The 14,765-nt window shown below is 35.7% G+C and overlaps 1 protein-coding gene across 1 annotated transcript; it reads left to right on the top strand.

The window, feature by feature from the left end:
- Nucleotides 1–12,871: 12,871 nt before the first annotated feature.
- LOC128108845 (60S ribosomal protein L23a) lies at nt 12,872–13,385 on the top strand. Its single transcript, XM_052735878.1, has one exon. It carries the CDS (start codon nt 12,887–12,889, stop codon nt 13,355–13,357), a length of 471 nt encoding a protein of 156 aa, XP_052591838.1. The 5' UTR covers nt 12,872–12,886; the 3' UTR covers nt 13,358–13,385.
- Nucleotides 13,386–14,765: the final 1,380 nt, after the last annotated feature.

Here is a 14,765-nt window from a genome sequence, read left to right as displayed (position 1 = left end):
GACTACAGAGTGGCTTTAACTCATGCTTTAAGAACCATGGCCTGCTCTGGGAAGTGGGAAGGGAAGAGGAGACTGCAGAGGAGAACACCATATGGTCACAGCTTAGATGCTGCATGAATGGAAATGCACATGAATCTGGGAGTAGGGACAACCATGTGGGTCAAGAAGAAAACACAGTTGCTAGGGAATTTGATTAAGGTTGTTCAGTCAAAATCAAATACACAGTCAACATAGTCTACAATAACTTATTAGATGTGTCAGAATAAATAGAAAAGATTAAAGATTTTAAGTACATAGACAGGATAAATGTTTGAAAAGATGAAAATGCTAATTAGCCCAATGTTATCATTTCCTATTACATAAACATTGAATTTTCACAGTGTTCCACAAATATGCACAAGTACATGTTAATGAGAAATGAATGTGGATGGAATCTGAACCTTGTAAATCTGACCTTGACATCCTAGGATGGGAGACAATGCAGAACATATATCCATCCAGACTGTAGTAGCACTGAATTTGGACATGGCAATCTGCCTTTCATTTCACTTCACAACTGGAAACTCACGGTCTTTTGCTACGAATGTTAGCAGTTGCTTAATGTTAGGATGGATAATTCTGAATAACAAGAACTCAATTTTCAGAAATAATGATCATATAAACAGCCCCAAATATTGAAGAATTGTTTTCATTTTGATGTTCTGACATTCTAATACAAGTGAAGTAACATGCTGTCTAGTCCAATTAACTGGGGAGTCTACTGTTTACAAAGGGAATTATTTCTAAGACAAACCATGCTGAATTTCTTGAATTTCTATTTCTAGAATTTTTAATGAATCCACTAAATATAGGTGAGGAGAAAAAAAGGAGGTAGATGATAGAGTCTTACCTCTGAAATAATAAGAGAAAATTGAGGGCAAATGTCATGTACCTAGAAATACATTATAACTCATGGAGGAATTACTAGATCTTGACATGGAAAGTTAATCTTTGTAGCTCTTTGGACTGACACACTGGGAAACATTAGGGCATAAGCTAATGAGTTTCCTTACAGAGGAAATAAAAAAATGGAAATGAGGGACAATGTCACATTGGGTTACATATGTTTAAAAATAAATGCAATTGATTCCAGTGAGACTTTGAAAATGATTGGTCACTTATTATTTTACTCCACTGTAGTTTATTAATACAAGTTTTAATTAACTCCATTGACAGTATTATTTGTCTCTTGCAGCAGCTGGCTAAAAATCTAGGGCAAATTCTAGCAATAATTGTGCTGAATCTCTTCAGGGAAAAACTGTGAGCTATAAGACTTATTAAACTTGTCTGTGCTTTGTGTTAGTTTTTTTTTCCAAGACTGGATATTTTCATCTTTTATGCTCAATTGAAAAAAGGTATACCTTAACTGTTGGAACTAGAGAAAAATCTTTTCCTTAAGTGACAACTTAAGGAGAAACCATTTTGAAAAGAATTAAAATTCATAAGGACTCCTTTGTCTAAACTTACTTAGTAGCTTCATCCTGGAAAATACATGTTTTCTGTTCTTAAATTCACAAAACCTGGGACTTCCTTCCCATGCAGTGAGGTATTTTATGCATTTCCATTTTCATGTCATAAGCTCTAAGAAAATAACATAAGTCATAGCCATATTTTAAAAAAGACCTGAGTGGGGTTTTAAGGTAGGATTTTATTCTCTATCCCAGACTTCTGAGTGCTGGAATTATGTCATTGTGCCTTTATATAGATTTGTTTTCTATTTAATTAGAGTGAGTAAGCTTCAGAACTTTGCAACTAAGGGACTTGTTTTTTATAATCAAGAATTAAAATTTTAAGATGAAGGTAAAATTAACCAAAGGAACTTCTATTTATATTACCCTTTAAAAAATTTTGGAGCATATTTTTATTTAATTTTATCCAAAACATTATTAAAATTAGTCAGATGCTGTTTCTATCTCCAAATTAGTTAATCATAAGGTTGATCATAAGTTAATCATAAGGTAACACATCTTTACACAGTCAAAGCAATATTCCACAACTTAAACAAATGTAACAAATCTTTACATAGTTAAAATAATATTAGACAACAATATTCCTGTAACTAACTTAACTCCCCTCTTACAAACTCCTGTAAGTAATCCAATAAATTGAATTTGGTGTTATTATTACTTTGGACAAGCATGGGTTCCCAATCTGGGTAAGACACATTTGTTCACATCTCCCACAAGCAGTGCCGTGCAAATAAACATGAAGGATTGAGTGTTTGATCTGCTTCCAATAGATAATTAGTATTTCAATAGGTATTTTTGAAATTGGGAGAAATTTCAAGGAGAACCCTCATAAATTATCAAATCTAAAAGGTAAAGAGTGTTTGGTGGTATGTCCCCCAGGGAACATAAAGATGTTAATATTTTAAGACTGAGCTAACAGTATGCCCTGAGTGAGAAGAATGAAGAATAAGTTTGGGACCAGAGTATACTGAACAACAAGAAAAGTTTACAGCAAAACATTCTCTAAGGCAGGAGTTTCAAGGAATCTCCAAGTGATGTTGATTAAAAACAGTTTCCCTGGGCTTCATTCAGAGGTTCCGACTCTTTGGAGTAGGACATAGAATCTTTTACTTTAACAATAACAAGTCCAGGTAATGTTGCTACAAATGGCCCAGAAACTCTGAAACTCATTGTCTTTCACATGTAAATGCATAAAAAGGATACTCAAAGCACACTTAATTGATTATTGCCTTGTAATTATTGTCAAATACCAATTCAGGGTGCTGTATTAGGGCTGGAGATATAGAATATCCTCAAGCAAGGAACTTGTGGTGTCCTTGGGGACAGGCAGAGACTATGTCTTTTTTATGACATAGATTTCAGGGTTGGAGATACAGAGTGCCTTCAAGCAAGGAACTTGTGGTTTCCTTAGGACAGGGGAAGATTATGCTTTTTACCATACAGATTCACAAGAAAGAGGTTAAACTGGCTAGGAAGAATTTCATAGTTTCTATCTCTAAGCCAAGTCATGGGGATATGGGAAGCAAGTCGATGTGAGGAAGAATATTCTAGGCTGAAGGAACAGCAAGCATCAGGGCCCTTAGGAGGACTTGTAGAAAAAGAACAAGAGCTCAGAGCTGGTCAGAGGATGAAAAAGAGAAAAGCTGAAGAAATCCCATGTAAAGGATTATCAGCTAAAGTTGTCCAAAAGTGTCCTCTGTACTCCTCAGTGAAGGAAAGATGAGCACGTGGTTTGTGCTTCCAAATGATAACTGAAGATGTCCTGGGGAGTAAGCTTATTTAGAAAAAGACAAAGTTGGAAGGTAAATATGATGGATGATGGCAGTCTAGACTAGATGAGACTAGTCTGGGTGAATTTAGCAGTATTTCAACCTTTGTACACAACATGTCTTCAACAAATGCTTAAAAGTACACATATCAGCCAGGCAACGGTGGCTCATGCCTTTAATCCCAGCACTCGGGAGGCAGAAGTAGGCAGATCTCTGCAAGTTCGAGGCCAGCCTGATCTACAGAGCAAGATCCAGGACAGGCACCAAAACTAACCCTGTCTCAACCTCCCCCCCAAAAAATGTACACATATCATGGCAGTCCAACCAACTTTGAGGATACATTTCTTTTACAGTAGCTTTTATACTCCAAAGTTAGTGTTTTACAGATAGCTATGGACTGAAAAACAGGAAATTTTCCAATATCCAATATTAGGAGTATTTGTAACTTCTACAATTTAAATTTTAAATAAACATATTTCAAATAGTATCTTATTTGTCATATTTTGGGTGAAATGCAATCACATTACTTTCTCTAGTACCATATGATAATTTCTTATAGCAAAATGATCTCAAAATTATATTGAGGTTTTAGCTGATTTACATGAGTTAGCTCTCCTTGTAGAATTATTTTCAATATTACTTATAGTAAAAAATGTGTTACAAAATTAGGAAGGTCAAAATCAGTGAAGAGTATGAAGTTATCTGATGTTAATAGAGCATGAAATATAGAATTGTTTTAACTAAATAGTTATTAGTCATTGACTCTTAAGCTTTTGCAATATCAATATAGTAAATAATTTTCTTTATATGTTGTCAGTGAGTTTCACAAATGAGAAAAACAGTATGTATCACTCTATAAAAATAAATTGGCTTTTAAGATGGAAAAACTCTAAGAATTAAGGCAGTTGCAGGATTCTATACAAAGAAACGCGATTGTCAATGATGACAGGTAGAAGGAATCTAAGGAACTACCAGGAAATGTTTACCACACTGCAAACTCAGACATCTATAGTTTTTAGCTGCAAAGGGGATATACAATATGTTAGACTCGATAAATATTTTTAAAACATTTCATTTTTTATTTATGGGTATATGCATGTGTTTGAGGGATCCAGGTACCTCTGGATTCGAGAAGAGAGCATTGGATCCCCTGTTTCTGGAGTTAAGGGTCACTGTGAGCCTGACTCCTTGAAGCCAAACTCTGGTCCTCTGCAAGAGCAGTAGGGCTCTTGACTACTGAGCCATCTCTGAGTCATCTCTCCAGCCATGGATGCTGATCAAAGCCCTTTGTGACTGTGTTTGTGAAACAAACAAACTGGGAAAGTTTGAAATTTGAATTGAATAAAACAAATTCTTTGTTAGGATAATTAAACCAGAAAGAAACATAATGTGTGTGCGAAGGTGCTTTCACGGTGCTTACATTGGTTGTTCATCTATGTAATAGCCATTGGAAGCTAGTTATAAGGCACTCAGTAAGAGTTTCATGAGTATGGCTAAGAACTGGGGCTATAAAGGCTTCTGTGGTTTCAATCATAAGCCTATAATGTATTACCTGAGTGGGTCTTAGAGAATTATATATGAAATCTCTAGCCCAAAGGTTGGCAACATTTGGAGATGGGACTTCTAAGGAAGTAGAAAGGCTAAATTAGGTCATGAGAATGGAGCTTGGATCACATCTGTTTAGTGTCTATTGCACCTGCAAATAGAAACACCAGATATCGTGATACTGTTTTTCCTTTCCCCACATATCATCACATCAGAGTCTATAAAATCAAGCAAGAAGTCATGTGTGTGCAAGCTAAGATGACACATTTCACCACAAACAGATTAGTGGGAAATTTCACCTTTTCATCTTTCCTCTAGAATGTTGAAAATATACATTTTTTTTTTGTTTAAGTCACCACATGTAGGCTGTGGAATTTTGTTGTAGAAGCTATAGCAGGCTAATGCAGAGAACTTGTTTAATGTCTCTGTACCTTGTCAAAGTCCCTTGCTGTTCATTAAGTGACAAATATAAATTCAACTAATGTTGCTCGTATTATAATTACCTAAGTGCAATCTGCTCTTTTCTTTATATATTTATAATAGAATAAGAGAATTATTTAATCAGTTATTTTTAAAGGAAGTAACCCTTAAAAACTATGTTTGTATTTGTAATGTGTGTAGAAGAATGTACATGCAATTATCATATTTAAATCTATAACAAGTAAAGCTAAATGCAGATATCTAAAGAATATAAGAGTAAAATAAACAAAACAAATACCTCCAAAATGAACTTTAGCTGTTTTAAAAACTAGGGTTCAACAGATGTGGACAGGTGTTTTGAAACTAACCAAGCACCCAGAACACACCCTAAACACAGACTGCAGACTGTTGGGATGAGATGAGACAACATCCTATCCTAGGTAGAACCGCCACTCTAGCAGAGTGCAGCCTCTCCAGGTGCTTGCAACTTCAGGTTGAAGTTTTGAATGCACATCAACCAATTTGATTTTTTTTCTCAGGAGTTCACGTTTCAACATCATGGAGGCACAAATTCACTCAGTGCAGTAAAACGAATGTCAGATCAATTATTTGTTGTCATAGTAAAGCAAGTAAGTAATTGACTTAATTACTTCACTGATAACCCCTGTGAGTGTTAGGCATAACATCACTGAGGTCAGCTTTTTAAACGTCCTCCTAATTAACACTTCAAAATACTAGACTCCACTGAACAGAAAAACCTCTTCCTGCAAGAGGGACCACTTCCTGCTTGAAATAAGGAAGTCCCTGTTATTCCTAATAAGAAACTCTGGAATATTGTTGTTGGCATCTTTAAGGAAACCATGCAGTTCTTAAAAGAAAAGAGAAAAGTTGAGGGTCCAGGAAGGACACTGAGTACAAGACTTAATCAAGACTAGGGGAATGGCCCTCTTTTCTAAAAAAAAAAAAAAAAAGGCTGTTTTCTAATCATTGATTGTCCTTTTAATTACCAACTCTGCTTAGTAAGAATAGAGTAAGAAATAGGAGAGAGAGGACAATCCAGAATTTGTTCTCACCAGTAAGTTCGGCATGTTTGTATGCTTAAGCATAATCCTCTAAATTAGGCTTAATAGGAGAAAAATCTCTCAATAGACCCATAATACAGCATTTCAGTGGTGAAAACCATATTCCCAAGATGTTTATAATAGAATAATAAAATATTTTAATAAGCACCAGAAAAATACTGACTATAGAACCTGGTAATGAGAAACTCTTGACTCAAGAAAGTAAACCATTTATAATATCATAATGTGTTTAGCATCTTAATTAAATTATCTGAACCTAGTATTATAATTTCAGAGTATAACTAAACAACTCCTTTCCTAAGAAAAGAGGAAATCTTAAAAAAGTTCTTTCTCACTAATGTTATTAAGAGTAATAAAATACTAATGTATTTTATATATACATCTTATTAAAAGAAGTGCTTATCCAGAGTAAAATATAAAGTTTTAAAGTACATGTGAACAAAAAAATTGTACAAAAGTTGCTTTGCATTGATTTTCACCCTTTCAAATTCTATGGAAAATACTGAATATTACAATGACTGACAATCATAACAAACTTTCCAAGATTATGTCTGAGAAACTATGTATAACAGCATTACTATATTGATCTTAAATTACTAATATTTAATTTATATTTGATTAATAAATATTCAAAATTTGAATGCTGAATACTAGGACAATTTATATTATAAATGATTACTATTTTAATATAACTAATATATCACAGTATTTTATGGTTTTAATTAAAACAAAATATTTTCAAATACAATTTGTAAATTTTGTGTCTTTATTCTATAATTTGCCCAAACATTGCCAGATCAGCAATAGCATGTTCAGTGGTGTATGCAATGATTAAAATCAATTATCTTTCATATTCTACTGAAGTCATTTACACAAAAACATAGTTTTATACATAATTTTTGTCAAAGTGGAAGAAAAATCATCTAAGAATGAATTATCTCAGTTTCTAACTTGGTAAGTAATTTAAATATTTAGACATATAGTATTTAGCTTTCCATCCATTTGTAAACCTGCTTACTCAGTGTTCCTCAAGCTCTAGGTGTGAGTCTAACGTGAACATATTTGTTAATTTGCTTCAACTTCATAGCTTCTTGAGATAAGCTTCTAAAGAATTATAAGAAAACACACACACACAAAAAAAAACATGTGTTTAAAATGTTCATTGTGATGATGAATGTCCTAGCATACTTCTCATAAAAGCACATTCTGATGTCCCAGAAGAAGCACCATTAGAAAACGAAAGTATTGTTTCTGGAATATTGTTTACTATCTTGCTATCAGAGCATTAATCCTGCAACTGTACTTGTGAGTTGTTAATGTCATAAAACATTCTCCAAAGCTCTTTCTCAGGCCTGTTGGCAACAGAGAAGAATCTGGAGGTCATGGATAGGGGAGCTGAATCTCGCAGTCTTTGGGTTCAGGTGGTACAGCTTGATTATCCTGCAACTTAACTGAAAACTAAGAGGTCTTCAGCATAGAAATTTAGTGGTGTGTATCTTAGTTACTTTTCTATTGCTGTGATATGACATAATGACCAAGGAAATTTATAAAAGAAAGTGTTTGGAGCCATATGTTTTCAGAGAATTAGAGTCATGGTGAGGAGCATGGCATCAGACAGGCAGGCATGGTGCTGAGCAGTAGCTGAGAACTTGCATCCTGCTCCACAAGCACAGGGCAGAGAAACAGCAAACTGGGAATGGTGTGAGCCTTTGAAACCTAAAAGTTCACCCCAGTAACACCCCTCCTCAAACAAGGCCATACTTCATAATCTTTCCCAAAACAGTTCCAATAACTGAGAACCAAATAAACAAAATATGAGCCTACAGGGACTATTTTTATTCAAGCCACCACAACTGACCTCCAAGGGAACATAGATATTTATATTTCTCAAAATAATTAATGCATAAAAGAATTATACAAGAATCTTTTTTGTCAGAAGAAATGATTTAGAAAATCTATGAAAGTGTAGAGAAAATTTTCATCATCTGTAATACTATAGAAAAATTTCTACTTACTTTTATATATTCTTAGATTTATGGTACTGATGCATTCACACATATTTTCCATAAATACACATACATGTCTATATTTCACATATATTAATACATATTTTTCATTTGTTTTATTTCTTACTATACTGCAATTATATATTCATATAAATATATTTCTAGGGCTTATTGGTATTTAACTATACCCTAATATATTTATCTATAATTTTGTCACTTTCTTAGATTTCCAAAGCATTTTTGTCTATAAATAATACCAAGATAAACATTTGCATAAATCTCAAGAATATTGTCTGTTTGTTACATTAATGCACATTTTGCAAAGTGAAATTACTAATTTTATAATAAATGCACACCAATGATTTGATAACTATTGTTAAATAACCTTTCATGAAGTTATGTAATAATTTACTCTATAGACTAGTGGAGTGATCATTTTCCAAATTTACTTTTTAAGTGTTTTTGGTTGTTTTTTCTTTTTTGCCAATTGATTAGTTTTAATTTCAGCCTATATCATAACTTTTAAAGTTTATGGCTACAAGTGAATATAGATAATCTTTCTTATAATTAGTAGTATATGCATTTATTTGAATTATTCATCAGTTTATTTTTTATTGGTGTCAACATATTTTTCATGACTTATGAATGTACTTTAAGTAGAAAAATATCAAATTTACATACTTAAATCACTTATTGAATTGTTGTAGAAAGCTATTTTCAACACATAGCAGTCATTGCCATCTTCCTGAGAGCAGCTGTGACTATAAGTCAGAGACTCTTTTTTGTTATTATTGTTTATTTATTTGTTTGTTTTTACATTCCAACCAAAGTTCTCCTCCCTCACCTCCTTCCAATCCCCTTGCCACATTCCCTGTAACCCCCCAACCCCTCCTGCTCCAGTGTTTCTCCTCAGATACAGGTGGGCTTCTCATGGATATCAGCCAGCCAATGTATATCAAGTTGCAGTGAGACTAGGCTCCCCCTCTTCAGTTAAGGCTGGATGAGGCAATTCAGTAGGAGGAACTGGTCTTAAAAGCAGGCATCATAGTCAGAGACAGCTGCTGCTACCACTGTTAGGAGTGTCACAAGAAGACCAAGCTACACAACTGTAACATACATGCAGAGAGCCTAAATCAGTCCCACACAGGCTCTCTGGTTGTCAGTTCAGTCCCTGTGAGCTCATGTTCATTGATTTTGGGGGTTTTCTTGTGATGCCCTTGACCCCTCTGGCTCCTAAAATCCTTCCTCCCCCTCTTCTGCAGGATTCTTGAGCTCCACTTAAGTTTGGCTGTGGGTATCTGCATCTGCTCCAATTAGTTGCTGGATAAAGCCTCTCTGATGACAGTGAGCTAGGCACCAATCTATGAGAATAGCAGAATATCATTAGGAATCATTTCATTGACCCTTTTTCCCCCCACCAGTCATGTTTGGTTCTATCCTAGGTCTCTTGGGTATCATGTGGTGATATTTTATTTGTGCAGTAATAAATAAAGCTTGCCTGGAGATCAGGGAGAAAAGGCCAGCCATTTTAGGTAAACAAAGAAGTCAAGCAGCACACACCCTTAATCCCTTAGCTGCCAGGATCTTTGTGTGTTCAAAGCCACACTAGGGAACAAACCCAAGTGTGGTGACACATACTTTTAATCCCAGTATCAACTATAGAGACCTGGAGGTCTGGACAGACAGACAGACAGAAAGTGACAGAGCTATGTAAAAAGAGGAAGTGAGATGGCCGGGCTTTGGGCCAGTGAGAGGGTAGAAAAGCAAGGCATATAAGCCTGGGTAGACAAGAAACCACTCCTGGGAAGCTACAGAGTTGGTGAGGTGAGTTTAGCTGGTGGCTTTCTGTATTTCCCTGATCTCTCTAAGGCTTTAACCCAAATTTCTGGCTCCATGTTTTTTTATTTATAAGATCATTTAGAAATTCGTCTATATTTGGTGTCCAACTGTGGGGCAGGAATTTTAAAAAAAGCTATTTGTCTGTGGCCTGTGGGCCCCAACTCCACCAGAACTGCACTCTGCATACAGCCAGAGCTGCAAGGGGCCAGAGCTGCATGTTGATGGAGCTGCACATGGCCAGACTGCTTGTGCTCTTACAGAGGCCCTGACTCAGACTCAGTTGCACTGCTCAGACCAGAAAACATGGCCGGACTTTCTTTAGCTTTTCTTTTTCCTGGTAGGTGGTTCTCTCTCTCTCTCTCTCTCTCTCTCTCTCTCTCTCTCTCTCTCTCTCTCTGGGTTCCATCTTGGACTGTCACCACACTGAAATTCTCTCTGAATTCTACTGTTCTATGCAGTCAACAGATTTGATAAGTCAATTAAGGTATCATAAAGGATGAAATTAGTTAAAAGAGAAATTTTTCCCATATTAAAAAAATGGGAAATATTTTTACCACAGAAAGAACTCAGTCTCTGTTTGATAACTCATTGGGCAGTCTGAAAATGAACAATTAAATGAGAGGATAATTAATGTTGATGGGATGTATGTAGCATCAATTATGAATTTTATTTGTTTAATCATTTTTATTTTAGCATTAAAAAGGTTGGTCAATTTAAGTACCAAGATAAAAGCTTTAGAAAAACCTATTAAAATGAATCAAAGAGAAATTCAGACCCAGACATAAGAATTTAGAGGTGAAATTATTTCAGGCTGGAAAGAGAGACAAACTGTTTTCAAACAACCAAACTTAATCTATCTGGTAACCTTACAGGAACTACCTGCTCAATGGCGTGTGTAAGCTATTTGGACTCCAGTGGAAATGCTAGATTTAAGGAGATTTAAAGAAGCTATAGTATCATATGGTATGCATTCTCCATTTGTAAAGCAGATATTAAACTCGTCGTCAACTTGTAACATAATTATCCCTCAAGACTGGAAAGAATTAATTACAGCTGTCCTAGAGGCTGGGGCACAATTACAATGGAGAACGTGGTTGAAAGAGGAGGCTAAAACAATAGAACAACAATGTAGGACGAGAGGTGTGGAAATTTCCCAGGATCAGCTTCTTGGAGAAGGCAAATACACTGATATACAAAGACAATGTTATTTATAAACCTTAATTCTATGCCACATGGCAGCCATGAATGCATGGGACAGAATTGAGAACGTAGGGAAGAAAGCTGAATTATTTACAAAAGTTATACAAGGTCCAAAAGAATCCTTCACAGATTTCTTACAAAGCCTGTCTTCAGCAGTAAATAGAATGATAGTGAATTAAGAAGCTAGACAGATAATAATTGAGTCTTTGGCTTTTGAGAAGGTGAATGCAGCATGCAAAAGAATAATCAGGCCATTAAAGGCCAGATCAGCACCCTTGGAGATTGAATCAGGGACACAATTAATATTGAGTCTCATGACCATGAGATGTGGATAGGAGAGGCAATTTCAAAAGCTTTGAGGAAAAATAATGTCAGATGTTTTGGTTGTGGTAAACAAGGTCATTTGAAAAGGGAGTGTAAACAGGGCGTTCCTAAAAAGAATGTTTATTCTAGAAGAAAAGGCTTCTAGTTAGCTGCCTATACATGTTTTTGTGTTGGAGTCTCTATCAGTTTTCTGCAGGGAATCATGACCAGGCCTAATAGTGAATTTGAAGTCTACAGAAAGACAATGGGGTCCCACAATGACAATTCCACATGGACAATAATAATACCACTAAGCTGACAAACATCACCCAAGGATCAGCTTTGGACTACAAACTGCTAAGAACAATTACAAGATGGTTAGCTGCACTTTTGCATTATGCAGAGATTTCTTGACAACCAAAATTTTTCCTTTCAGGATCCCCTAAAGATGCATTCACCCACAAACAGCAGAAAGCAATTTTAGGAACACGACGTCCACATTCCCAAGAGGTGGGGTGGGGAAGTTGGTTTATGGTCTTTCAATGGGTTTTGGCCTTGGCAAAATGGTCATTGGTTAGGAGGGTTGGTTCCAAGTTGTTATTGTTAATGGTCAGGAAAGAGGCTAAACAAAGGTTATTAGATTTAAGGTTCTTGTTTAGAAAAAAAAAAGAAAAGGATAGGATAGAAAAAAGAGGCTACAGATAGGAGGTATATTATTGAATCTACTCTAAAAAAGAGATATAGAAATGATAGAATAAAGGGTAGATTATTGAATCAACTCTGAAAAGAAAAAAGACGCTGTAGATATGATATAGATAAAAAGGATAGATTATTTAATCTACTTTTAAAAGACAACTGCTAGTTTTAAATACTTTACATTGGATTGGATTTTTATATATTATATACAAATTATATATATTGAGATTGATATTGTTAGAAAATGCTATACATATATTTCTAATCTTGTTTAAGATACTATACCTATACAGTTTATTTAACAATGTAATGCAATTTGCTAATCCTTGAATTTATTATTACCAACTGTTAGGATATAAAGAAAAGAAAGTTAGTAGTTAGACATTATAATCGAACTTGTAGTCATATTAGGTATGCTTTCAAGTCAAGCAGAGATATATTTTAGACAGGTCATCTTCAAACCCTTCAGAGATCTACAGAATATGGCATTTAAAATGTTTTAATAGCTTTTCGCCAAGATGGCCCCGAAAGCGAAGAAGGAAGCTCCTGCCCCTCCCAAAGCCGAAGCCAAAGCGAAGGCCTTGAAAGCCAAGAAGGCAGTGCTGAAAGGCGTCCACAGCCACAAAAAGAAGAAGATCCGCACGTCACCCACGTTCCGGCGGCCCAAGACCCTGCGCCTCAGGAGGCAGCCTAAATATCCTCGAAAGAGCGCGCCCAGGAGAAACAAGCTTGACCACTATGCCATCATCAAATTCCCCCTGACCACTGAGTCAGCCATGAAGAAGATAGAAGACAACAACACACTTGTGTTCATTGTGGATGTCAAGGCCAACAAGCACCAGATCAAACAGGCTGTGAAGAAACTCTATGACATTGATGTGGCCAAAGTCAACACCCTCATAAGGCCTGATGGAGAGAAGAAGGCATATGTTCGGTTGGCTCCTGACTATGATGCTCTGGATGTTGCCAACAAAATTGGGATCATCTAAACTGAGTCCAGCTGGCTAATTCTAAATATACTTTTTCACCATAAATAACAAAAAAAAAAAAAATGTTTTAATAACATAGATTTTTTTCTTTTTTATGACTATGAGACATGTCTGCTCCTAGCAGCACCAATCTATTTCAGAGAAAATATGGGCACTGAAGAATCTGTATATGGAGTTAGCTGTCATTGTGGCAAAAGTTAGCCACTGGGCAAGAAAGTGCCCTCGCATCAACTGCTGACAGTATGCTATCCAAAATGGACAAACAGGACACAAACCAAAGGTCTAACAATCCTTGCCAAGACAAGTGTGGTTGCAGCTTTGGCAACAGGCAACCTCTGAGGCCAGGACAATATGGCACCATCACTGAAGTGGCTTTGCGATCTGGAAAAGGTACAGTGCCCTTTCTTTGAAGACAGCTGAACAGGCAGTGGACCGATGGCTTCTGGTGTGCAGTGAAACAGTAACTGAAACAGTTATTCTTGATGGAGTAACCAGGCTGACCGAGTCTAACCTCTCAATGGTAGACTGGCATTTAATAAAGGAGATGAAGCCACCCACAAGCTGAGAAGAATGGGCAGCCAAATTTCAAAAACACCAGCAATTTCCAGAATTTAAAATCCTGAATCATGACATGGCACTGGTGGAATTCAAGTTTATCTGGTACATTGAATACTTGCCCTGAATATGTGTACATCCTACTTCACAAATGAGTCTGTCAGATATACTAAGCCTGTAGGCTGAAGATGATTTCCCAATGTGCAAAGAAACTTTGAGTGACTGTCCAGTTAAAACTCATTTTTTAAGCCAGGCGGTGGTGGCGCACGCCTTTAATCCCAGCACTCGGAAGGCAGAGCCAGGCGGATCTCTGTGAGTTCGAGGCCAGCCTGGGCTACCAAGTGAGTTCCAGGAAAGGCTCAAAGCTACACAGAGAAACCCTGTCTCGAAAAACCAAAAAAAAAAAAAAAAAAAAAAACCTCATTTTTTAGAAGTTGCTTGTTTGCACTTCCTGTTTTACTAAGTAATATTATTTCCTTCTTGGGTCTCTGGGGGAGTTGAAGATTAGATAGTTATAGTTAGAGTTTTCCTTGTTAAGAAATTCAGAAAAGAAACTCACTAAGAAGTGTTAAGTGTGTAAGTTTGAAAGACATCATAATATAGTTTTCTGTTGGTAATATGCTAGCATAGAAAGTTAGTTAGGTACATTTTGGACTCACTAAAATAGGATAGATAATGGAATATTTTCTCTAAATTTGTCAAATGCAAATGGGCTAGACATTGTTGATGTATTTATTGCTTATATATATTGTATATAGTTATTGTACTTATTTTATATAGTTTTTCTTATATTAGTTATAACTTTTTATTTTTTTAATTTTTATTAGACAAAAAAGGGGGAAATGTGGGGATA

Source organism: Peromyscus californicus, unplaced genomic scaffold (assembly GCF_007827085.1).
Source record: "Peromyscus californicus insignis strain IS unplaced genomic scaffold, ASM782708v3 Scaffold_13__1_contigs__length_99412109, whole genome shotgun sequence".
NCBI classification, from domain to species: domain Eukaryota; kingdom Metazoa; phylum Chordata; class Mammalia; order Rodentia; family Cricetidae; genus Peromyscus; species Peromyscus californicus.
The sequence above is the reverse complement of the archived record's forward strand: the minus strand, read 5'-3'. Positions and strand labels throughout refer to the sequence as shown.